Source organism: Megascapheus bottae, chromosome 2 (assembly GCF_031878675.1).
Source record: "Megascapheus bottae isolate mThoBot1 chromosome 2, mThoBot2.hap1, whole genome shotgun sequence".
In the NCBI taxonomy this organism is placed as follows: domain Eukaryota; kingdom Metazoa; phylum Chordata; class Mammalia; order Rodentia; family Geomyidae; genus Megascapheus; species Megascapheus bottae.
The window spans coordinates 23,681,101-23,706,228 of record NC_143510.1 but is presented as its reverse complement, the minus strand read 5'-3'; the positions used below and the strand labels follow the sequence as shown (position 1 = coordinate 23,706,228).

The 25,128-nt window shown below is 37.7% G+C and overlaps 1 protein-coding gene across 1 annotated transcript in view; it reads right to left on the bottom strand.

The window, feature by feature from the left end:
• LOC150066577 (ubiquitin-conjugating enzyme E2 E2) overlaps positions 1 to 25,128 on the bottom strand; it is a 183,465-nt gene that overhangs the window by 148,381 nt on the left and 9,956 nt on the right. Inside the window, exon 3 of the mRNA XM_090322168.1 lies at positions 15,286 to 15,336. Coding sequence (XP_090178294.1) covers positions 15,286 to 15,336 — 51 coding nt within the window. The remainder of the gene's footprint in view (positions 1 to 15,285; positions 15,337 to 25,128) is intronic.

Genomic DNA, 25,128 nt, shown 5'->3' with positions numbered 1-25,128 from the left:
TGCACGAAGACCTGGGTTCGATTCCTTGGTACCACATTCGTAGCAAAAAGCCAGAAGTGGTGCTGTGGCTCAAGTGGTAGAGCCCTAGCCTTGAGAAAATCCAGAGATAGTGCTCAGGCCCTGAGCCCAAGCCCAGGACTGGCAAGAAAAAAAAGAAAAAAAAAGTTCCATGGCTGAAGAATGGGGTCAATAATGATGCCAAGTGAATAATGACTATTCAGGCTACAGTGTAATATTCACATAAAAGGTAAAATGAAAGCTGGGTAGCTAAAACTTATCAGCCTAGCAACTTGAAAGGGCTGAGATCTGAAGACCAAGATTTGAAGCCAGCCCAAGCAGACAAATCCACAAGACTCTATCTTCAATTAACTAGCAAAAAAAAAAAAAAAAAACCCGAAATGAGGAAATGGCTCAAGTAGTAGAGCACTGGCCACAAGCAAAAAAAAAAAAAAAAACAAAAACAAAACTAAATGAATGTGTGAGGCCCAGAGTTCAAATCTCAGTAATGGTACAAAAATAAAGTGTTCTTTAAATTGGTTTAAAGTAGAAAAATGTCCTCTGCATCCTATTATATTTAAGTACTAAAAAAAACTATTTAGAAAAAAATTTATTTCTAAAGCCATAAGGCCAAGAGAAAGAAATTCTAGCTGTGGACAATTGATCTTTTTTTAATGTACATACATCAAAGGTATTTCAAAACGTAATCTGACCAAACCAATGCTTGGGGAGGGGGGGAGGGAAAGGCTGAACCACATGAAGACAAGTATAATTCTCAAAAAATAATTTCACTTTATAAAGTCATTACTTTAAAATGATTCTTATAAAGTCATTACTTTAAAATGATTCTCTACTACTTCAGGTAAAATTCATAGTATCAGATACAAAATTAAAAATCAAGAAGAAGTTAGAGAAGGGGTAAAGGCCCAAGTGGTATGGTCTGATGGGGAAACCGAGGCTTGGGAATGGAATGCACATACAGATGCTCTAGGTCCATGAGATCATTTCCCAATAAACCCATCAAAAGTTGGAAGTTTCTTGTCAACAGCTGCTTCCTATCACTGAGAATACCATATGCACACACCTAAGCTAGGAAAAGACCGCAAGTCAAAATTGGAAGTACAATTGCTAATGAACACATATTGTGTGCCACATATCATCCTTTTCTTTTTTTTGGGGGGGGGGAGGGAGTGGAGGATAGTCCTGGGGCTTAAACTCAGAGCCTCACTGCTGTCCTTAGCTGCTGGGCTCAAGGCTCTAGCATGCTCTACCCTTAAGCAACAGCTCCTACTTCCAACTTTTTGTGTTTAATTGTTGTTAAGAATCTTATGGACTTTCCTGCCTGGTCTGGCTCAAAGTACAATCCTTAGACCTTAGCCTCCTGAGTTGCTAAGTTTACAGGCATAAGCCACTGGCGCCTAGCTACACAACTTCTTAAAGTAGAAATATCATTACGTGATAAATCATCATGAAGTCAGACTGTTTTAGAAAAATAAAACTATAATAACTACAATTATAGAACAGCTGAGAACATAAAAGATGAGGTACATGACATAAAGTAACTGCTCAACCAAGGTTGACTTCATTAATAGTATTAAAAAATATTTTCCCTATTACTAGCACTAAAGAAGCAGGAGAGGAATTGTTTAACAATATATCAAATGATGACCATGTCCTTAGAAAGTTTCTTTATAGTTCACTTTAATATCAGTAATTATTCTATCCTTCTTAGGATATTTCTACTTAATAACAACTGTTTTAAAGTAATTATGACAAGTACTAAGAATTTGAGAGATTTGCTTATGTATCCAATTTATCTTATGTCTATTAACAGCAGTGAGTTAAAAGGTTTTCCCCAATAGAAATATGTGAGTTGATAAACTATATTGCTTCCATTTTCAATATGACAACCTGATATCTATGTACAAGGTATTCCTTACTGTCAATGGTCTAAAATGATCATCCACACCGTAACAACCCTAGTAAAGTGAACGCTGTCTTCAGCAGAGGTAAATACTGTAGAAACATTTTAAACCAATTTCCACAAACTCAGTAGTCTTTCTGTTTCAATGTATACATTGGTTTTGTAGATTGCTCACCAGAAGATACTGGAAAAATACGTATTTTTTTATTTCATTTGTTAATTCACATCTCACCTAAAGTTACACAATATTAAAAACAACTTTAAAGGGGCTAGGAGTTTGGCCTGGTGGTAGACTGCTTGCCTAGCATGCATGAAGACCTGGGTTTGATTCCTTGGTACCACATACATAGAAAAATCCAGAAGTGGTGCTGTAGCTGAAGAGGGAGAGCTCTAGGCTTGAGAAAGCCCAAGAACAGTGCTCAGGCCCCAGGATGGGCACCAAAAAAAGGGGGGGGGGGACCTGAAGGAATACATTTTTCAAAAACACACTATGAGTAAATTTTAAATCTTGATCTTTTTTTCCAACTACTCCTTTACTCCTTTGACTTTCGAAACAGTCCTTTCTCCTGATTTTTCTTCTCCTAGGAGAAAATCTTCATAGTTCAGTTTAAGACATCCCTAACTACTCCAGTTCTCACAGTTTTGTTTTCATTGCTAAAACACATATCAACTACCCCAAACATCATATCAATCTATAATGCTTTATAAAATGGATACACCTTTACTGTTCTAGTAGCCTTCATAGATTCTCATAGATGGTCCCATGAGAAAGACTTAACCATAAATACAATGAAGGAAAGAACCTTGCTAAATTTCACTGTGACAGATCTTGTAACAAAACCAAACGATTTTTGACACAATGAGAAGAAAACACTAGAGAAGTTCTCAGTTAACTGCTGAATAAGTCAGCAGCATACTTTGTATACTTTCCAGTATTTTTCTCTAATTACGTAACATATTTTTTTGAACAATAAAAATTACAAACTCCTGACAAGGGACTAGTCTCAGACACACTGCATGACTCCACAGCACTGAGAACTTGTGGATGGACAAAGTAAAATGCCACACTACCCATGAATATTGAATGTGTTCTGAGGACATCGAGGTCTGCGTCATTAAAAATAAATAAAATAACTGGAAAAGACTAAAAAAAGTTTCTTAATCCTTTTCTTCCCTCTGATAACGTGTTAGAGTTGTAAAATGAACGTAAGCTCATCTTCTGAAGTACTAATAAATGTAACGAAGACCCTGCTGGCAAATACAATGTACAGAATACTATTTTGGTATAAGTACGAACTTATACCTTTCAAGCACTATTATGCTAGTTTTATTCATATACTAAGACATACCCATTGAGAATGAAGCAAAGTGCCTCATACTGAGCATAAAAATTATTATTTTCAAGAAAAAAATTTAGCTGATGATAAACATAACCCCAATTAATGAGTTTTGCAAACATGAAAACTGATTAGTTGATTTGATGATAAAATAGCAAATGCTATCTCCTAATGAATTTTCTAATCTTCCTTTTACTGGTATTAGCCCAGGTGTTATTAATAAAAAGACTTCCACATACAGCTGAAATTGCAAAGCCTTTATCAAGAAATACTGACAAGCAATCTAGGGTCCCTCTCAAGTAACAAGACACTTAAATGTATGTCTTTAAAAGAAAGAAAAAAAAAAAAGCCAGGTGTGGTGGCCCACGCCTGTAATCTTAGCTACTCAGGAAGCTGAGATCGGAGGACTGCAGTTGAAAGCCAGCCCAGGTACTAAAGAACGTGAGACGCTTATCTCCAATTAACAACTAGAAAACTGGAAGTGGCACTATGGCTCAAGGGGTAGGGCAGTAGCCTTGAGCTGAAGAGTTAAGGGAAAGCACCCAGGCCAAGTTCAAGCCCCACAACCGACAAAAGAAAAAAAAAAAAAGACATGCAGAGTCCTCTACCTTAACACTTATAACTCAAAAGTGTCCAGTTCATGCAAAATAACACATAACTATAAAAATTCATATATGCCTTCACCATGAATCCCTAAAACCAATTAAGAACAGCCAGGCACCAATGGCTCTGGCCTGTAATCATAGCTACTCAGGTGGCTGAGATCTGAGAATAGTGATTCCCAGTCAGCTGTGGCTCAAGTGGTAGAATGCTAGCCTTGAGCAAAAAAAGCTTAGCAGTATCAAGCAGGCCCTGAGTTCAAGTCCTAGGACGGACATACACACACACACACATCCCCATCCTCCCAAAAAAGGAACAAAATAAAGAACCTAGATACATGAAAACTATGTAAATAATAATAGCAGCAACAACAGTTATCATGAAGCACTATGGTACCCAACACTACTGAATTCTTTACAAATGCTAACTTATATAATCATACTCATGCAACCCAATGTGATTTACAGATGAAGAAATGAAGCAAAGAGAAGTTGTATGAACTAAACCAAGAGATTATATCCACTATGTAAGCTAGGTAGTCTCCCTAGAAGAAACCACAGAGTAATAACTGCCTCTAACTCAGTTACAATGCTCTGGGTACAGGGAGGGCAGAGAATTGTAGAAGGCATATGATATTGAGGTAGACCTTGAAATCTAAAAGGAAAAGAAAAAGTAAAATCCATGCTGGTATACATGTGTGAAGAAAGGCTTCCCAACGCTGTTCCTCCTATTTGTCCCCTGCACTAACAGTACAAAACCAGCAACTGTAACTGACAGGCAGTCTGCACATCTACAAGAAATATTTGAGAGCATGCTTAAGCCAACCTAACTTTGATGGTAACCTCTGCTGTCCTACAGATGTAACATTCTTTAGTATTTTCTCAGTTGCAAAATGGAGAATTGCATGATAGCCACCACTATGTGTTTCATGAGGTGAGATCCAAACATATATAAATTGACATGCTACTGGCAACAACTTCTCTAGTGAGAAATACATGAGGTAAAGAAAAGGACTATAAATAATAATGACGCATACATATCTAGCTTTATTTAGCATGGAAGGGAGAGAGCACACGTCCTTAAAAGCATTCTTAAGCCTCTGATAGGTCAACATTCAGATGCTTCCCAAGAGGAAGGACTTTCCTCGTGAGCCCAATTAGAGTCTAGTTGAATCGGTAATACAAAAGAAATTACTCTTGAAATCTCAGTGCAACAGACAGTCTTTATTTACTTAGTACTTTCCTTGTGAGTGGAGTGATTACACAATGATATTCTACATTATTATTCACTGGATAATTTGAGTCGTGATGAATTTAGATGTACTCACAGAGAACTGGGTACTGTCTGTCTCAACTTCATGGAAACCTGGGTTTTTCTCCTAACCCCCTGGCTGGCAAACTCTTTCCGTCTCCTCTGCTGGCTACATCTCCTCCACCCACATCTAAATGCTATGGTGTCAGAGGGTTGGGTTCAATCATCTTTTGTATAATCTTTCCATATACCAGTTTGTAAAATCTGGTAAGCTTAAGTACATTTATGATGACAACACCAAATTGGTATTTCTTGATCTTCACTAAGCTCCAAACTCATGTTCAACTACCTGCTTGACACTTCCAATTGGCTATCGCAGTCATTTCAGTATTGACACATCTAAAACATAACTCTAGATCCTGCCTGCTAAACCATTTCATCCCGTGGGTCTTAGCTCAAAATAGGCAACCATGATTTCTTCCCATAGACTCAATCGACCTCTTGCTTTCTTCCTTGCCACTTACATCATCACATGTATCCAACTGACCTTCATACTTACAGACTCTGCATCTACCCAAAACTAAAAAATATTTTAGAGAAAAATTTGTTGTATATTGAACATCACACACACGCACACACACACGCGCGCGCACACACACACACACACACACACACACACACACACACACTTTTTCTCTTGCCATTAATACCCTAAAGAACATAGTATGACCTTTTTTTTTCCCTGCCTGGTCTTGGGGCTTGAACTCAGGGCCTGGGATCTGTCCCTGAGCCTCTCTGTGCTCAAGGCTAGTGCTCTACCACTTAAGCCACAGCAACACTTCCAGCTTTTTCTGTGTATGTGGTACTGTGGAAGTGAACCCAGAGCTTCATGTATGCTAGCAAGCACTCTACCACTAAACCACATTCCTAGTCCCTGTAACAATATTTATACAGCCTTTACATTGCATTAGGTATTTATAAGTAATCTAGAAATGATTTAAAGCATAAAGGAGGTTTACCTAATTTACAAAAATTCTGCCTTTTTATATAAGACTTGAGTATCCATAGATTTTTATATCAACAATCTCCAGAAGATACTGGGGGTGACTATATCTGCTTTAGAACCCTGGCATATGCAGCTTATTGTGTACACCCTTCCAAATCTTACAGACTCAATTCTTTACTTAGTTCTTAGTCAAAATGTTACCTTCTTAGAAAGCCTTTTGAACTCAACTAAAGATAGATTTCCACTCTAAAATTCGCTTGTTTATATTCTTCACAGTAATTAATATGTTTATTTTTCTTCTTCCTTATAAAGACACAGTTTTTTTGGTTCGGTTTGGTTTGATAACAATTCCAATCTGCCCTCACAGTTGACCATATGCTCTATAAAGGCTGGACAAAATGAAAGTCTTGTTCATAATTTCATCTCCAGTATATAACATACTGAAAGTATTACTTTAATAAAGTGAATTGCCTCAAAACAGTCGTATTCTGCTTATCTTGCTCTTTAGCAGTAAGGGAGTTGTTTTCTGGACACATCACCAACATTCTTTCATAAATAAAACTTTTAGGGTTAGGAGCGTGGCCTAGTGGTAGAGCGCTTGCTTAGCATGCACAAAGCTCTGGGTTGAATTCCTTGGTATCATATACAAAGAAAAAGCTGGAAGTGGTGCAATGACTCAAGAGTGCTAGCCTTGAGCAAAAGTGCTCAAGGACAGAGTCCAGGCCCTGAGTTTAAGCCCCAGGACTTGGGGAGAAAACAAAACAAAACAAAAATTTATGTTGCTATTTCTCAGGTTCCCAACACTCTGAAGGCTTTTCATATTTAACTTTGATGAAGTACCCTGTCAAACACTGAAGTTATTCTAATCTTTACAATAATTCTTGTCTCTGGACAAGACAATGTTTTTCTGTTGTATTGTACCCTAATTCTACTAAGCATTTAGAAAAATACATACAACATAAACATAAATACATAAAACATACAGCAATAGGCTATACTCCTTACCAACTCTTCAGAAAATTATATGGAGTATCAAGCCCAACAGTCTTTGAATATGTGTAACATATATGTGTAACATAACATCATGAGCATACGAAGATCCATTTAAACCTATTGTGTTTACTAAAGCACACTTTCTATTTTGTGGAGAAGTTGAAACTCTTCAGCTAGATTCCTAGATGATGGGGCTAACTATAAAGGCCACTGGATAAATCCAAATGAATGTGGCTAATTAAATAAATGAGTATGACACATTGAAAACCCATCTCCAACTACCTTCCAAATAGAAGACTGAGACCTAAATCTCCAAATCTTCAGTGAAGAGTACTCAACTAGCAGATATAGAACTATAGCCAATTTGGCTATAGTTCCACTCCAGCATCATAGCAGACTCTGTTTTTTACTCCTCCATCTCCATTCCTATTCCAAATTATACATCATGAAATTAACTTCTATGACACAACTTAATTCTGTCCACTTTTTATTCAACATTTAAGTTGTAATCTATAGGGATAATTTTAATACTTTTTTGGGGGGGAGGGGTTGGAAGTGAGGTTTCAACTCTGCCTGGACGCTGTCCCTGAGCTCTTCAGCTCAAGGCTACAGCCCTACCCCTTGAGCCACAGCGCCACTTCTGGTTTTCTAGTGGTTAACTGGAGATAAGAGTCTCACAGACTTTAGTGCCTGGGCTGGCTTTGAACCGTGATCCACAGATCTCAGCCTCCTGAGGAGCTAGGATTACAGATATGAGCCAACACACCCGCTCTCAATACTTTTTTAGGCAGTATCTAATATATCTTATTTCCCACATAAAAAAGGAACCAACCTGATGAAGGAACTCAGTGTCCCCAAAATAACTACAAATTCCCCACCTTCATGTTTCTGCTTGCACATGTCATCTTACTCAAAGCCATCCCTGCTTCGTTCTGCCTTTCCAAATCCTAACCAGTCTTCAAAACTTAGTTCATCCCATTCCATAAAGTGTTCTTCTCCTTGAGAGAAAAATCTTTATGAACACCAAAGATCACTTCATTCTTTTTTAAGTGCATGTCCTACTTACATGGTTCACTAAGCATCTTCATGTCTTGCTAGTGACTTAACCAGATCTTCAGGATTGGTCTATACTGGACCAAGCACAGATATACTATGAAGCTCTCAATGAGTTTAAAACTGAACTGTGGGAAAATGTGCTCTGAAATCAGAATGAGTCACAGAGACAATCTAATGTTAAAGTGTAAAAATTCAATCTAGGTGCTGATGGCTCACAACTGCAATCCTACCTACTCAGGAGGCTTGAGACCTGAGGATTGAGGTTCAAATCCAGCCCCAGCATGAAAGTTCCTGAGACTTTTATCTTCAGTTAACCATCAGAAAAACCGAAGTGACATTGTGGTTCAAGTGACAGAGTGCTAGTCTTGAGCTGAAGAGTTCAGCAGACAGTGCCCAGGCACAAAGTTCAGGCCCCATGACCAAAAAAAAGGCAAAAATTCAGTAAGAACTGTCAAGTATATAAAAAAAAATCTGTAATCCTAGCTATGCTGGAAGGAGGCTGAGATCAGAGGACCAAGATTAAAAGCAAGGTCAGGCAGAAAAGTCCTTAAAACTTGGTCTCTAAAATAACCAGTAAAACATCAACTGTGAGCAAAAGAGCTCAGCCACCAAAAGGATATGAATTTTAACTCTGATACAGGCCAAAAAGGGGGAAAAAAATAAAAGGTTACTAAGTTCCACTCACTGTGACAGTGATGTATGTGCTAACATAAAAAATTATGGCTTAAAAAAAAAATCGGTATTCCCCACAATCATTCTTCAACATGTTCCAATGAAATACTGCCTCACAGAACTCAGAAATACAAATCAAAAATAGTACAAATGCTATTTTAGATTTCTGTGTGGATGTTTCCTTTTTATTCCCCCCTTTAATTATATTACCACAAATAGCCTGTGATATAGTAATCATGTTGAGAATATTCGAACTAATAAAATGAAAGCAACAAAAAATAAACCACCTGGAAGACTTATAATTTCTAACTAAAAGCTCAATACAAAGTTAAAGGCATCAAGACTGTGGTACAAGCAAAAGAACAGACATATATATCAATGAAAAATAACAGAGAGCTCAGCAATGAGTCTTTTATATTTACAATCCACTGGTTTTCTTTTTTTTTTTTCAGTTTTTTTTATTGTATAGAGGGGTTACAGTTATATTTACCAGATAGTAGATGCATTACTTCTCACACACTGATAACCCCTTCTCATGTTTTTGTCCCCATTTCCTTCCCCCTACCCCCTCCCACTCATTTTGTTTCCCCCCTTCCCTTCCCTATTGCAAATAAACAAATAAACATATATACAATATTCCAGGTAACAAAGTCAGATACTGTAACAATATGAGATTGACCAAAGGGCAACAAAAGAGAAGAGAAATAACATAGTACATTAAGAACAACAATCACACATGATAAAGCTCTTATTTCCATAGCCTGGAGATCCGTTCATAGGACTTAGTGCTCAGGTGTGCACACAAATGAAATGAAAACAAATATTTTGTCAAAAGTTTATACACAAATGTTTATTTAACAGTGTTAATCATAGTATTCCAAACTGGGAAGATGTTAAATATCCATCAACTGATAAATGTGCAAACAAAATGTGGTGTGGTTATTAAAATGGAATGTTATTTGGCCATAAAAATGAAATACTGATGCATGCTATATGCACTACAATGAAAACTTTTAGGTTTACAAAAAATAACATTTTGTCTGATTCCATTTATACCAAATTCTCAGATAAAACAAACATAAACTAGGGCAAAGCAGTAACTATGAAAAGGTATTTTACCCAAAAAGCAAATGTGATTGTGTAAGTCTGTGAATACAATAAAATCTGAAAGTATAAAGTATATTTTACATTTATCTCAATAATATTGTTTTAAAAAGAGAAAAGGTAAAGCAAGCCAGTGTTCAGTGAAGCACTGATTCTTCAAACCAAGGAAATGGAACTACAAACTACTAGCATAACTGAATTACCTCAACTTCCCTTTTTTATTTATTTCCTCCTTTGCTTCCTAAATGAAAACTCAAAATACAAACAAATCATTTTGCTTTTGTCTCAGTTTTCAAAAAGTATTAAGGGGGCCGGGAGTTTGACCTAATGGTAGAATGCTTGCCTAGCATGCATGAAGACCCAAGTTCGATTACTCCGTACCACATACATAGAAAAAAGCCAGAAATGGTGCTGTGGCTCAAGTGGTACAGCTCTAACCTTGAGAAAGCCCAAGGACAGTGCCTAGGCCCTGAGTTCAAACCCCAGGACTAACAACAACAACAAAAAAAGCATTAAGGACTTTCTGTCATTCCCAATCATGTTCATGAACCTCACGAACTACAATAGTACTGGCTAACTAACAAAAATTTGAATTTGGGAGTTTTTTGGCCCACCAGATGCCTGTTTTCAACTAGCACTAAAGAAATATAAATGAACACACTGGCATTCACAAATTTAGGATCTCAGCTTTTCTGAATAATAGTGAGAGTCCTATCAGTCAGTCATGTATAAAGGACAGTGATTCTACTATTCAGAACTCTGTAACCATACATACTACTGCCAGCTACATCTTCACAAAGCACTAATGAAGTAATATTACTACAGCAAAAGCTCAGCATCTCCAACTCGGCTGGTGGTATGAAAACATTTATGGATCTGTAGATGCCCTTATAAATGTCATGGGTCACTTATGTTACACAACATAAAAGTTGAAGCCAAACAAAATATATCCTATTGTTTATATGAAATACTCTAAGTATATAACAAATTTCACTCAATGTATGTATAATCTTTTATATCTATGACTCCACAGATTGATTTTATGATGGAAAGTTTTTTTTTTATTAGGAATATAACAGTCTTAACTGTTTAAATTACTCTAGGCTGTATTGTGGAAAGAAAGAAAGAGAAAGAAAGAAACAAACAAAACAATACTTCATTTTTACCTCATTTGAAAACCAAGGAAGTGGGAACTAGAAAGAAAACAACAACAACAACAAAAATGGGGCTGGAGGCATGGCTTTAGTGGAATAGTACAGCCTAACAAATGCAAGGCTCTGAGTTCAAATCACACTGTAATGCCCCCCCAAAGAATAATTGAATCTATTAAATCATTTATTGGAGTTCTTTAGGATATGCCACAGAGGGAAGGTGGTGGTATAACTAAGTACTTTCATAGCATGGAGAAAGTCCCAGATTTAATCCTTAGTACTAAAAGATAAGTATTTGTTTCTATCGTAACATATTAACAGACAAATTCTAGCTCCTTCTATACGGTTCCCCAAATTTCTAAACTAGACAACTAAATTCAGAGGTCCTATCTCTGGCCTGACAGACACAGAAGCTGGTTAAGGTCCTGAAAATAGAGTAACAGTCACCCACTTCCCACTCACATTAGACAGCCAACAGAGAAAAACCCTTCTCTACTGTGACTGCCTACAGAAGTAAACCCACAGATGTTCCTTGTCAATGACAACAGATTACAGCTGTCCACAGAACCACGCAGCAGGGTTCTGAGAGGTAACTGTGCAGGACAGCGAATACATGAAGGGAATATGAAGTAAACTATTTCCTTGGACATCAGATAGCATGTACGACTTGCTAAGAAATCCGACTCCTGCTAGGCAAATAGCTTCATTTTGTTATATTTTTGTAAGTTAATTCATTATAGTCACACCTAAAGGTAACCAAAGTCTATATCTCCAAAATAACTATCAAAAATGCTGGGCTTGGCAGGGTGACTGAAGTGACAGCGAGCCAATAAGCAAGCACAGGGACATGAGTTCAAACCCTGGTATGGGGGGGTGGGGGTGGGAAGGGCTAAACTTCTGTCAAAAATAAAGCCAATTAAAATTTTAGTTCTAGTATCTCTTTCTAAGGCTAGTAACCACACTGAAATATGTTCTAACTTCATTTTTTTAAGTAAGTACACTGAAATAGTGAGGGGCACATTTATTATCAACCACAACCAAATATTTGAGACCAAACAATCCAAAGACCATAGTGATTCACTTAACAAGTATGGATACTAAAAATGGCACAAGCCCACAGAGAATGTAAGATGGATCACCAGTTACCAAATAGCCACCACATTTACTTGCCAAAGGGAGTGCCACTTAAAATGAAGCAAAGGATCTTTGTCTGATCCAGTCCACCTTTGGAATCAACAAAAGGAACCACAGCCCTAGAATTGCAAGCTTACCTTGCATAGAAAAATTATTAGTTAGCCAATCTTTAGACATCTGAACTGCCTTTGAAAAATTACTATACACCAGAAATTTAATGCCAACAGGACACTGTTTTCTAAAGCTATCTGAAGTGTTCATTATGTGTGGCTCCTACATTTAAAAGTCAAAAACTATTACATATATTTGCTTTATTTATAAAGAGCTCATAGATGAACCAGTTATGGGATCATTAACTAATAAGGCTCAATGCTCAATGAAAGAAGTAAACTTTCAAATTTCAGGTAACACTATAAACTTTTCTTTTACTTTAAATCAAACTGTGGTTCAATTACTTGTTCAATTCCTCTGCCTCTCAAGTTTTCTATATGCTTACAATATTAAATTATTAGTTAATATATCATCTTAGTGAGTCAAAGCTAAATTAGACTATCCAAAGTATTAGAAAATACTTTTAAAAGTTATATTGTATATGGTACAACAGTATACACAGACTTATCAGAAATGAGTTTTAAGCCAGGCATTGTGCTGTTACCCCAGCAACTGGAAAGCTGAGGAAGGAGGACTGTATGTTTAAGGTCAACCTGGGCTACATAGTAAGACTCTGCTTCTAAAATAACAAAACAAATCTAGGAAGCAGAGATCAGAAGGATCACAATTTTAGTCTAGCCCAGGGGGAAAAAAACTGCAAGCCCCATCTCAATCATTAAAAGGCTGGGCTGTGACACTCTCCTTTGATCCCAGCTCTGCAGGAAGTATAAACAGAATTGCCACCAACGCCATCCTGAACATAAATGTGAGACCCAGACTGTTATTCAAAAAATGCCTTCGACATAAAGGGCTACGGCAAGGTTCAAGTAGCAGGATGCCTGCCTACAGAGCAAGACAAATACTATCCTAGGAAACAAAAAAAAATTTTAAGTCATCTCATATTAATCCACTTACATGAACTGATCATAAGTTAAACAACGATCAGACGTCAAAAAATATTACATGAAACAGTCTTACTAAACACAAAGAAATATGTTTTATTTAAGTAAAACATTATTTGAAGCTTACATGCTGTACATGATCCTCATATAAAGAACCACATTAGATTCACCACAAACATAATAAACCTTATCAAAATTTTCCTACATAAAATAGTTAACTATTGATAGATCCATCTGTAAAATTTTCATTTTCATTATTTGAGGTTATCTTTGTACATTAAAATGTTAAAATAAGACCAATAAAATAATACCAAATAAGTTCTATCTACATTCAATGTTTGAAACAAAAGGTTCATTTTATCTAGCCTCTCACCTTCAATGCGTAAAACTATCAATTTAAACTACAAAACTTGATGTTGTAGCCTAGTGACAGGAGGTCATGCCTGTATTCCTAGCCACTCAATAGACTGTGATCTGAGGATCAAGGTTTAAAGCCAATGCAGGCAGGAAAGTGCTTGTGACATTTTTTTTTGGGGGGGGAGTGGGTCATGGGGATTGAACTTGGCCTGGGCACTATCCCTGAGCTCTTTAGCTCAAGGCTACCACCCTACCCCTTGAGCCACAGCCCTACTTCCCATTTTCTAGAGGTTAATTTATAAGTCTCAGGTCCTTTTGTGCCCGGGCTGGATTTGAACCTTGATCCTCAGATCTCAGCCTCCTGAGTAGCTAGGATTACAGGTGTGACTCTTATCTGCAATAAACTACCAAAACACTGAAAGCTGTGGTTCAAGTGGTAGAGTGCTAGTCTTGAGCAAAAAGCTAAGGGATGGTGTCCAGGCCCTTAAACAGGTACACATATACATATACACATATACACATACACACATACACACACACACATACACACACACACAATCAGTGTTGACCTAGTTTTAATACTGACCTCATACCCAAACAGAAATAAATGTCTTAAAACAGTCAAATAACCATCTTAACATTGCATCAGACTCAAAATACTGTATGAGGCAGATTATTTTTCTTCTCTTCCTCTTTATCTTTTGTAAAATTTTTTCCGGCTAAGTATTTTTAATCCTAATAAATGCTGACCAGAAAATGGGATGGGAGAGGAGAGGACATGTGGTCATTAAAATAGATCCCCATCTGTACAAGGCCCACAAAATCATTTGATTTGAAACAGGACATATGCATATCTTTCTCATCAGCTTCCCAGGGTCCATCTGCCAGTAGTGAGAATTTTGTATGATCCTAAAATAGTGTTGTAATATCCAAATACCCCTTCACAGAAAAAAGGCAACCCATTCCTGTAAGGGGTAGTATTTTTGTTTTTGTTGGTTGTGGGGTTTGAACTCAGGGCCTAAGCACTGTCTCTGAGCTCTTTTTCCTCAAGGCTAGCATTCTACCACTTTAAGCAACAGCCCCACTTTCATTTCTTGAGTAGCTAATTGGAATTAAGAGTCTCGTGGGGACTTTTCTTTGAGGGCCGGCTTGAAAACCATGATTCTCAGCCTCCTGAGTAGCTAGAATTACAGGTGTGAGCCACCAACGTCCAGCTGTGGCTTAAATCACTTACTCTTACTCAGATCCAAAGACTAATCTAAACCATGAATAAACACTGCTTAATGTTCTCATACTTTTAAAAATAAACTTCTAAGAAGACAACAATTAAATAATTATTAAATAGCACATGTTTTAGCCACAACATTATTCTATCATTAAACAAATCATTTAATATATTAACACCTCTTCCACTAAAAGATAACAGAATGTACTGCTGCCTTGCTCTCCACTGCACTGCTTTTGGCAAGTGTACTCTCCCACTTCAAAAATACTTTCTGAATATTCCACTTCTGCCCAGAGACAAAAACCACATTTAAATCCGAAACACCATGTCATTACTATTAAAAGTACAACAATCCAACAGCATACCAACAGTTTAAATATACCTGCGGCAAAACACACAAGTAAATAAAAATCAGCCATTACTTACCTACAGTTGGGAGGAGGGTCCAATGTAATTTCTGCCAGTTCTTTCTGAATTCTTTAAAATAAAAACAAGAAAATTCATGTCAATATTTCTCTAGTCTATTTCATTAAAATGTGATGTTTCAACACTAATACAACCCTTCTGTACATATTTTGAATCTGAAGCATCAGTATTGTATATGGCATTATCTACAATTTTGAGAATATACTACAGAGGTTGGTGACCTCTCTACCACCACTGCATGAAGCCTGAGGCAATACACTATGTCTTATTAACTGCAAAGGCCTTGATTACAAAGCCCTTCAAGGTAGGATTTTTTTTTTTTTTAAGAAATTGCCATGAAATGTCAACTCTGGTAACTGGGACCCACAGCAAAAATCTGTATATACATATTTCCTAGGCCTATCTTTCAATGAAATGTAGCATTGCTACAGAAGGGCAAACTGAAAATAACCTGCACCTTAGTGAGTGTAAAACTTCTAAATAACTCATTTTTCCATTTCAAATATTTTATGCTATCTCTCAGTGCAAGAAAGCAGACAGACACAGAGCCTGGCCCTTTGGCCAGTTAAGAAAAACAAAAACAAAAACAAAACAACAAAACAAAAACACTGTGCTAACCAAAACGCTAGTTTAAACTGGAAATACCTGCTACATTAACTATATGTCACTCTAACTCACATTCAAACATTTCTGACTGGTCCAATCAACGGATGAAGAAATATCAGGATCTCAATCCTACACCTGAAACTGCTACCAAAATACAATATTCTTTGTTAAAACATAATGGGATTTTGAGGCTTGGCACTATTCCTTCTGCTAGAACTATCCTAATATTCCATGAGCTTCATACAAGAAATTAAAATCTTCTTTTGTTCTCATGTCACTTTCCTGTGGAAAGGTGCTATGGACTGAACCCAGAGCCTCTCATGTGCTAAGCATAAGCACAACCAGAGTCTACACCCAAGCCACTTATGCATTCTTTTCTTTTTTCTTTTTTTTCACAAATAGGCCTTTTATTTGTCATTATTAAAACTGAATTTTAAACAGATTCTTGGACTGGTGGTTTGTATTCATCAGCTTGCTCAACTTCAACACCAGTCTCATCCCCAGAAGCTTTTCCAGAACTACCACCTTCACCAAGAAGCTCCATGAGTTTTCAAACTTGGGCTTCTTGAGAGTTTTTACTTTCCTAATGGAGACATCATGAAGTGGACAAATAGACTGGCAAGCCTTTTCTCTGTCTGTCCCGATGCTGTCTGGAATCAACTTATTAACTATTCTTTCAAGTCATTTGTCTGCACTTCTTAGGTCATGATTTCTATCATCTTCTTCCTGATCTGGTGGACCTGCTAATGCTGAGTATAGGAGGTCGTGTGGATCTAGATGAAGCAAACACCCATCTGTAGTCTTGACATCAACATGAACTTCAATCGTTGTCTGCCACTTTTTGACCACGGAGCACATTTTGTCCCTGGTGAGATCCATGCCATGGAAGTGGGTCAGGCAGTTCTTGCCCTGAACATCCTCAGAAATTAGCCTGAGTTTTCTAAATGCAACTTCATCATTCTGCAGATCAGCAAGGCTGGCTCCAAACACCCAACCCTTGAGGTCATCAGATGCAATTTTGGTCCTCATGACTGGTGTTTTCCCAGTATTTCTTATATTGAACATGGCTGGGGCTTTCATATCATACCAATCTTTCTTAGAAAATGGGTCAACCACTTTCTTCTTGGCTGTATATTTGCCACCTCTCTTAAGGCACTTGCTCTTGCCAATCACCATGGTGCTGGTCAGAGAGCCAAAAGGCTCATGATTTTCTTTTTTTTTTTTGCTAGTCCTGGGGCTTGAACCCAGGGCCTAGGCACTGTCCTTGGACACTTTTTGCTCAAGGCTAGCACTCTGCCACTTGAGCTATAGCACCACTTCTGACTTTTTCTGAGTATGTGACCAAGGAATGGAAGCCAGTGCTTCATGCATGCTAGATGAGCATTTAGGCTATACTTCTGGCCCTACACTTTGATTTCTAACAGCATCTAATATGTTACCTATGTACCTACACAAACACTAGCAGTGATAAGATGTTCTCTATGACTGCACGTTTAAACATCTCTTAACCATTTGGGTCTTACTAAACTTGGATTTTGCTAAATAAAACATAAAAATGTCCTTCAAAAGCATTTATTCTCCTTTGCCTTGTTTTGTTTTGTTTGTTAACTGAGGGTCTAGGAACTGTCCTTGAACCTCTTTGTGCTCAAGACTAGTACTCTACCACTTGAACCACAGTGCCACTTCTGGCGTTTTCTGAATAGTTCATTGGAAATAAGAGTTTCATGGACTGTTCTGCCCAGGTTAGCTTAAAACCACAATCCTGGTAAATGTAACTCCTCTATACATTACCCTGACAATAAAAAAATAAATAAATAAATAAATGAAAAACCACAATCCTCAGATCTCAGCCTCCTGAGTAGCTAGGATTACAGGTGTGAGCCACCAGCACCCAGCTTGCCTTGGCTTTTAAATAAGATTATTAATGGTCAGACACATATTGTATGATAAATATGATAGTACATGATAGCTGACCACCAAAAAAAATAAATAAGAATATAAACAAAAATATTACACTCAACTTCATTCTGTTAATACAACAAATAGAATTTCAAAAATAAAGGAAACTCCTCCAAAGGGATTATTACCAATTTCTTAAAGGAACTGAATGACACTAACACAACTTTCACTTCTCTAATTTATATGGGTCAAGGTTGGGAGGCATTATGAAACAACAAGACTAGTAAATTGAAAGGCAAAAACCTTCCACTTAAATTCTGCTATGCCATTTGAGTTAATCAGCAAAAATACTGCTCTCACCTGCTCTGTATGCCTCAGTTTTCTGTCCTACAAAATGAACAGATTAACTAGAACAAGTTCCATGATTTTATTTATCTTTAACACACTATAATTGCCTTTTAATACAGATTCTACAGTGGGCCTACAAACACATGAGTAAATATGGCCCCAAATGTAGAAGTTTTCAAAGGAGTAAGCAATAAAGAGAAGTAGGATGGCAGTAACTTAACAGGCTATAATTCTTATTAGGGAACCTCAGAACACATGAAGATATAAAAACGATTCGGGGATGGGAGGGGTGGAGGCAGGAGTTTGGCCTAGTGGTAGAGTGCTTGCCTAGCATGCATGACGACCCAGGTTCAATTCCTCAGTCCCACATACATAGAAAAAAGCCAGATGGGGTGCTGTGGCTCAAGTGGTAGAGCTCTGACTTTGAGAAAGCCCAAGGACAGTGCTCATGCCCTGAGCTGAAGCCCAGGACTGGCAAAAAAAAAAAAAAAAAAAGATTCAGGGGATGGGGGAACTCAGTTACAGAGTGCTTGGCCCAGCATGTCCAAGTCCCTGGGATTGACCCCTAGTGACATGAACAAGATTTGAGGTGGAGAACAGAAACAAAAGAACACTAGGAAAAAAAAAAAAAGCTATGCAAGTTATATACTAAGTGTGAAGGAAACAATATATTTTAATCGATATACACATATATATATATATATATATACATATGAACGAGATTTGATCTATCTTGCCTAAATGCTATGACTCATTCCATAGCCCAGGACTCCCAACACTGGACGTGCAGGAAATATAATTCTAACATGCTGTTTGGTCTGGCATTTATAGCTATATAATTCATTAGTATGTTATTAGTAGACAAAGCTCAGAAGATGAGTAAAAGCTGTACTATACAGTGTAAGTGTTACATACCCTGAACTCTGAAATGATAGATTAATTATAAAATACAAGCTAAAAGTGAGCCAGGCACCAGTGCTTCATGCCTGTAATCCTTCTTACTCAAGGGTCAGGTCTGCTGGGAGGAATGGCCCCTTCCCTTGGTCCTCTCCCCTTGTACATCAGAAGCCCCTGCCCAGCACCTGTAATCCAGGTAACTGGGAAGCCTGGGGCAGTGAGAGGTCTCCAAGATCTGAGGTGATTTCCTCAACCTCTGAGGCCTTCCCCTGTATATTCTTTCTTTCCCCTGTATTTTCTTTCCCTTTCTCTTTCCCTTTCCCTATCCTCCCTCTCCCTCTCTTCCCTCTCCTTCTCCCTATTCTCCCTCCCCCTCCCTCCCTTCTTCCCTCCCCCTCTCTCTCTGGTCTTCTGGCCAGAATTCAAGCCCCAGGCCTTGCAAAAAGGAAAGAAAGAAAAAAAGAGCTAAACACAAATAGAAAAACAGTGGTAAACACATAAACTGAAAGATTAACATCTCTATTTTAGAAAACCAAGAATCAAGAAATAGTGTTAAAGGGTTTTAAAGGATATTATTTAATAATTCAACAAATAGGAAATATATTACTTAGTTATGCAGGAAACCGAGACTAAACTAAAAGCTAAAAGTTTTCTTTAAAAAAGACAAGAAGTAGGACCATTGAAGAAGGGTGGATGAAAAACTGTTGCTTTCCATCAAAAAATCCTTCACTGTTTGTTGTCATAAATAACTTCTATACTTGTTTTAAACTGAAAGAACAGTAGGAACAAGTTTTAAAAGAGCATGCTTTGAACTATCAGAGGAAACCATTTTCCTGAAGAATTTTCTCTTATAACCCAGACTAGCCTCAAACTCACCCTGTCTTCCTACACCTCTCATTCCCTTTAGTGCAGTGATTGCTGTTACATACACTATACCCAAACTGAAAACTTGGGGGAGGAGATTTGGGGTTTGAACTCAGGACTTCACAGTTACAAGACAAGAACTCCACTGCTTGATCTGGTCCTTCTTGCTCTGGGAGTTAATGGGCAGGCAGAAAAGTATTTGGGATCTGAACTCAGGACTTGCTTGCTAGCAGGTATAGCAGGTACTCGGCTATTGAGTCACATTGCTAACCCTTTCTGCTGCTCTGGTTGTTTTTGAGAAAGGGTCTTCACTTTTGCCCAGGCCAGCCTGGACTACAATCCTGGACTACAATCCTACTATTTATTAAGCTCCCTGGTCAACAAGCACATACCACCATGCTCAGCTATTTTTGTTATAATGAGGCTTCATAAACTTTTGCTTGGGCTGGCCTCCAATTATGAGCCATAATCCTTTTTAATTGCCTCCTCTCAAGTAGTTAGATTATAGATGTGAGCCACTATCTCAAAGCTGCTGTTTTATTTGTTTGTTTGTTTTTGTGGGACATGGCGCTTGAACTTTGGGCCTGGGCACTGTCCCTGAGCTCTTCAGGTCAAGGCTACTGCCCTACCCCTTGAACCACACAGTCCACTTCCAGTTTTCTAGTGATTAATTGAAGATAAGAGTCTTACAGGCTTTAGTGGCTATGCTGGCTTTGAACTACTATCCTCAGATATCAGCCTCCTAAGTAGCTAGGATTACAGGTGTGAGCTACTGCACCTGGCTTTATTTTTTTTTAAATGGTCATGCTCAAGTTAATGGTCTCACTTTTATACTTGGACATCCCAGATCTCAATTATTCTATTTACATTCTTGCATGGCTGAGCTGACAAGCTTGCACCATGGGGTTCAGTCACTGGTTGAAATGGTTACAAACTGGGGCCTGAAGTTTGGCTTAGTGGTTTAAAGTGCTTGCCTAGCATGCACAAAGACCCGGGTTCGATTCCACATACATAGAAAAAAGCCGGAAGTGGTGCTGAGACTCAAGTGGTAGAGCTCTAGCCTTGAGAGAGTCCAAGGACAGAGCTCAGGCCCTGAGCTCAAGCCCAGGACTGGCCAAAAAAAAAAAAAGAAAAGAAAAAAGAAATGGTTACAAACTTTTTGCCTGGACTAGTTTAGAACAGTGATACTCTTGGCCTCCCCACCTTCATTACAGACATGAGGTACTAGCAGGTGGCCACAGATTGAAAATCAGTCTTAACATAAAAGAGCTATACTGAGATTTTCAATATTACTTTAAGATTATGAATATCCTCTTTGGTAAGATAGTTAATAACATAACATTGTGTTGTAGAATTCTACAGATGGGCCTGGAGTTTGGCCTAGTGGTAGAGTGCTTGCCTAGCATGCACAAAGGTCCGGGTTCGATTCCTTGGTACCACATACATACAAAAAAGCTGGAATGGTGCTGAGGCTCAAGTGGTAGAGCTCTAGCCTTGAGAAAGGCCAAGGACGGTGCTCAAGCCCTGAGCAAAAGCCCAAGACTGGCAAAAAAAAAAAAAAAAAAAAAAAAGAATTCTACAGATGACCACAATTCCAAATTCATATCGTGCAACAGACAAAAAAACAATTAATAAATTCAGCAACTCTAAAAAATGAGCCAATATATTTTGAGCCAGTTATCTAAGTATAGTTGTATTTCTCTTGGCAGAAAAGATTATACTAAGAATTGCTATTTAAAAGGTTGCAAGATGTCCTGCTGTTTTCAAGGATAGCAATTCAATTTAGTCTCAGAAGTTGGGATCATGGTACACATTTCCACTTGGCATGAGGGTAAGACAGACTATTTCAGGCACTGTCCTGTAGAGTGATGAAAAAGGAAGAAGTGTCAATAATTCATACTTACAGGGTGCTTTTCACATGATGATCTTAAGATGAATAAAAGTGAATTAAACATCTCACAGAATTCTCTATTACTGTTTTATCAGAGCTCATTTAAAAGACAAGGGAACTAAGGACTAGCTATTTTACACACCAAAGGTAAAAAAACTAAAAAAATTATCTTATGAGCTCTCTTATCAGAACTTTTAAAACAATTTTTTTTAGAAATAAGCCAACTAGATAATTACTTATATTTCTACTAGGCAACTATGGTACTATCTCAGGTTACTATACCACAGAACTTAGGAAAAGCACCTACTTATAGAAATGAGTCAAGAGCAAATTACAAATTAAATTGTAACTTATGTGATTTAACCTAATACTTTAACTTGTAGGATGGATGATACACAATGAGAATACTGTGTGAGACTATCATTTGCTTTAAGGGGAAAAAAAGGTGAGCAGCTTAACAATGATTTATTGAGACCTTAGTAGTGAATATGATACCAAAATTGTACAGAACAAAGACAGTCATTTTAAAATCAATATGTGAAAGAAGTGTATCAGAAAAAATAAAACTATATATACATTGCACATACATAAATCCTAGACTAAAGAAAACTCCCTAATTCATTCAGACCCAAGTAGAATAAACACGAACATGTAGATATGAAGATTCAGGAAAGTGATTTCTCAGCAGTTATTATTTTGGAAGGAAGGGAGAACAGAAATCCACTTTGTATTTCCCTATGGGCTACATTCTTCAGTCATGCTAGCACTCCAACTCTAACCAACTGAAGTCAATCTCAATGTCAACTTGTTCTAAACATACTATTTTTTAAAAAAAAAAAGACTTAATGGCAAAGCAATCTCTAGAAAACATTGCCACTGCATTACTCATAAAACAGGTTTTTAAATGATTATGATACTATACCTGTCATCATAAGAGAATTTTAAGACAAATCCTCAATTAAACAATTGGATATAGTAATGTCAGGTACATCCTGACTTCAAAATGATTTTTAAAACTTTAAGATATATATATATATATATATATTTAAAATCAGGAAAATACATTAATTATGAAAGACTGTCGTGTAGAAAACAAGCTCAGATAATCCCATTCAGTAATAGTTCAAACTGGAACATGCCAGAATCCACCTTTCAACCAAACAAGAACTTCAGTCTGAAACCGAATGCTAACATCATACTGAATGTCTAGTAACATCAGGATATCTACTCTCAAGAACAATAATTTGAGATAAATGTGACTTAAAATTCACATTTACAGACTTGCCAATGATATGAAAGCAGCAGCAGAGTCAATTCAATGAAAACCTCAAAATAGATGTTTTATTGAACTGACTAGTCAATTTAATCAAAATCATTTGAATTTGGCACAGAACATAGTCAAACTACATACTTGTAAATCTGACAGGAGTAATATATCAGAAGAGTAACATATTGGAACAGAAAGCCATGCGTTGGTGGCTCACACCTGTAATCCTAGCTACATAGGAGGCTGAGATCTAATGATCATGGTTCAAAGCCAGTCTGGGCAGGAAAATCCATGAGATTCTTATCTCTAGTTAATCACCAGAAAAACTGGAAGTGGTGCTGTGGCTTTAAGTGGTAGAGTGCTAGCTTGGAATGAAAAAGCTCAAGGATAGTGCCCAGGCCCTCAGCTGAGTTCAAGCCCCAGGACCAACAAAAAATAAAAATAAAATAAAATGAGGGAGAGAGGGAAAGAGAGAGGGGGGGGAGAGAGGGGGAGAGAGAGAAAAGGAGAGAGAGAGAGATGGAGAGAGAAAGAGAATAAGTTGTGACAAAATAGGTTGGGGGGGGGGAGTTTTGTTTTGTGTTTTGATTTTGCCAGTCCTGGGGCTTCAACTCAGGGCCTACGCATTATCTCTGGGCCTCTTTGTACTAAAGACTGGCATTCTACCACTTAAGCCACAGAGCCACTTCCAGCAGCTTTTTCTGAGTATTTTATTGGATCTAAGAGTCTCATGGACTTTCTGCCCAGGCTGAGTTCGAACCATAATCCTCAGACTCTCAGACCAGTGCCCAGCAATATATCATTTTTTTTTTTTTTTTTTTTGCCAATCCTGGGCTTTCTCAAGGCTAGAGCTCTACCATCTGAGCCTCAGCACCACTTCCAACTTTTTTCTATGTATGTGGTACCAAGGAATCAAACCTGGGTCTTCATGCATGCTAGGCAAGCACTCTACCACTAGGCCAAACTCCCAGCCCAAAGGCTCTTTTTTTTTTTTTTTTTTTTTTTTTGCCATTCTTGGGCCTTGAACTCAGGGCCTAGTCACTGTCCTTGGACTTTCTCCAAGTTAGAGCTCTACCACTCAAGCCACAGCACCATTTCAGGCTTTTTTCTATGTATGTGGTACCAAGGAATTGAACCCTAGTTTCCCTGCATGCAAGGCAAGCATGCTTCCACTAGACCAAACTCCTGGCTCATTTTTTTTTTTTTTTTTTTTTTTGCCAGTCCTGGGCTTGAGAGCTCAGAGCCTGAGCACTATCCTTGGACTTTCTCAAGGCTAGAGCTCTACCACTTGAGCCTCAGCACCATTTCTGCCTTTTTTCTATGTTTGTGGTACCGAGGAATAGAACCCTGGTCTTCGTGCATGCTAGGCAAGCACTCTACCACTAGGCCAAACTCCCGGCCCCTGGCCCAATTTTTTAAGAAACAAATTCTTGCCAAAGAAAGAAAAAAATAAATAACTGGGTGATGTGTCTCACGCCTGTAATCCTAGCTACTCAGGAGGCTGAGATCTGAGGATCATGGTTCAAAGCCAGCCCAGACTCTAATTTCCAATTAACCACCAGAAAACCCGAAGTGGTTCTGTGGCTCTGGTAGCCTTGAGCTGAAGAGCTTAGGGACAACTCCCAGGCCTAGAGTTTAAGTCCCACTACTGGCAATAAATAAATAAATAAATCTATCTATCTATCTATCTATCTATCTATCTATCTATCTATCTATCTATCTATCTAAGATGCCATTATCCTTTTGACTCTAAAAGTCAAAAACTAACTTAAATCATTGTTTAAGTACTCACTTAAATGTGTATGTCAATATTCTGGGCTATATCAAAATGAGAATTTTGGTTCTATAACCAATTATTGATTCTATCACAGCACATTTATTATAGCAATCATCAGTTCTACAATTATAGTATATTTCATTTAGCAACTGAGTCCCCCATGTGCAAAGCACTTTCCTTGAGTTATTATAAAGTATATTTAATTACAGCAGCTGACCATTTCTAGTTTAACAACAGCATTAAGTCTAAGATTAACATACACTTCAATTTGCCAAATTTGGTAAAAATGGACTT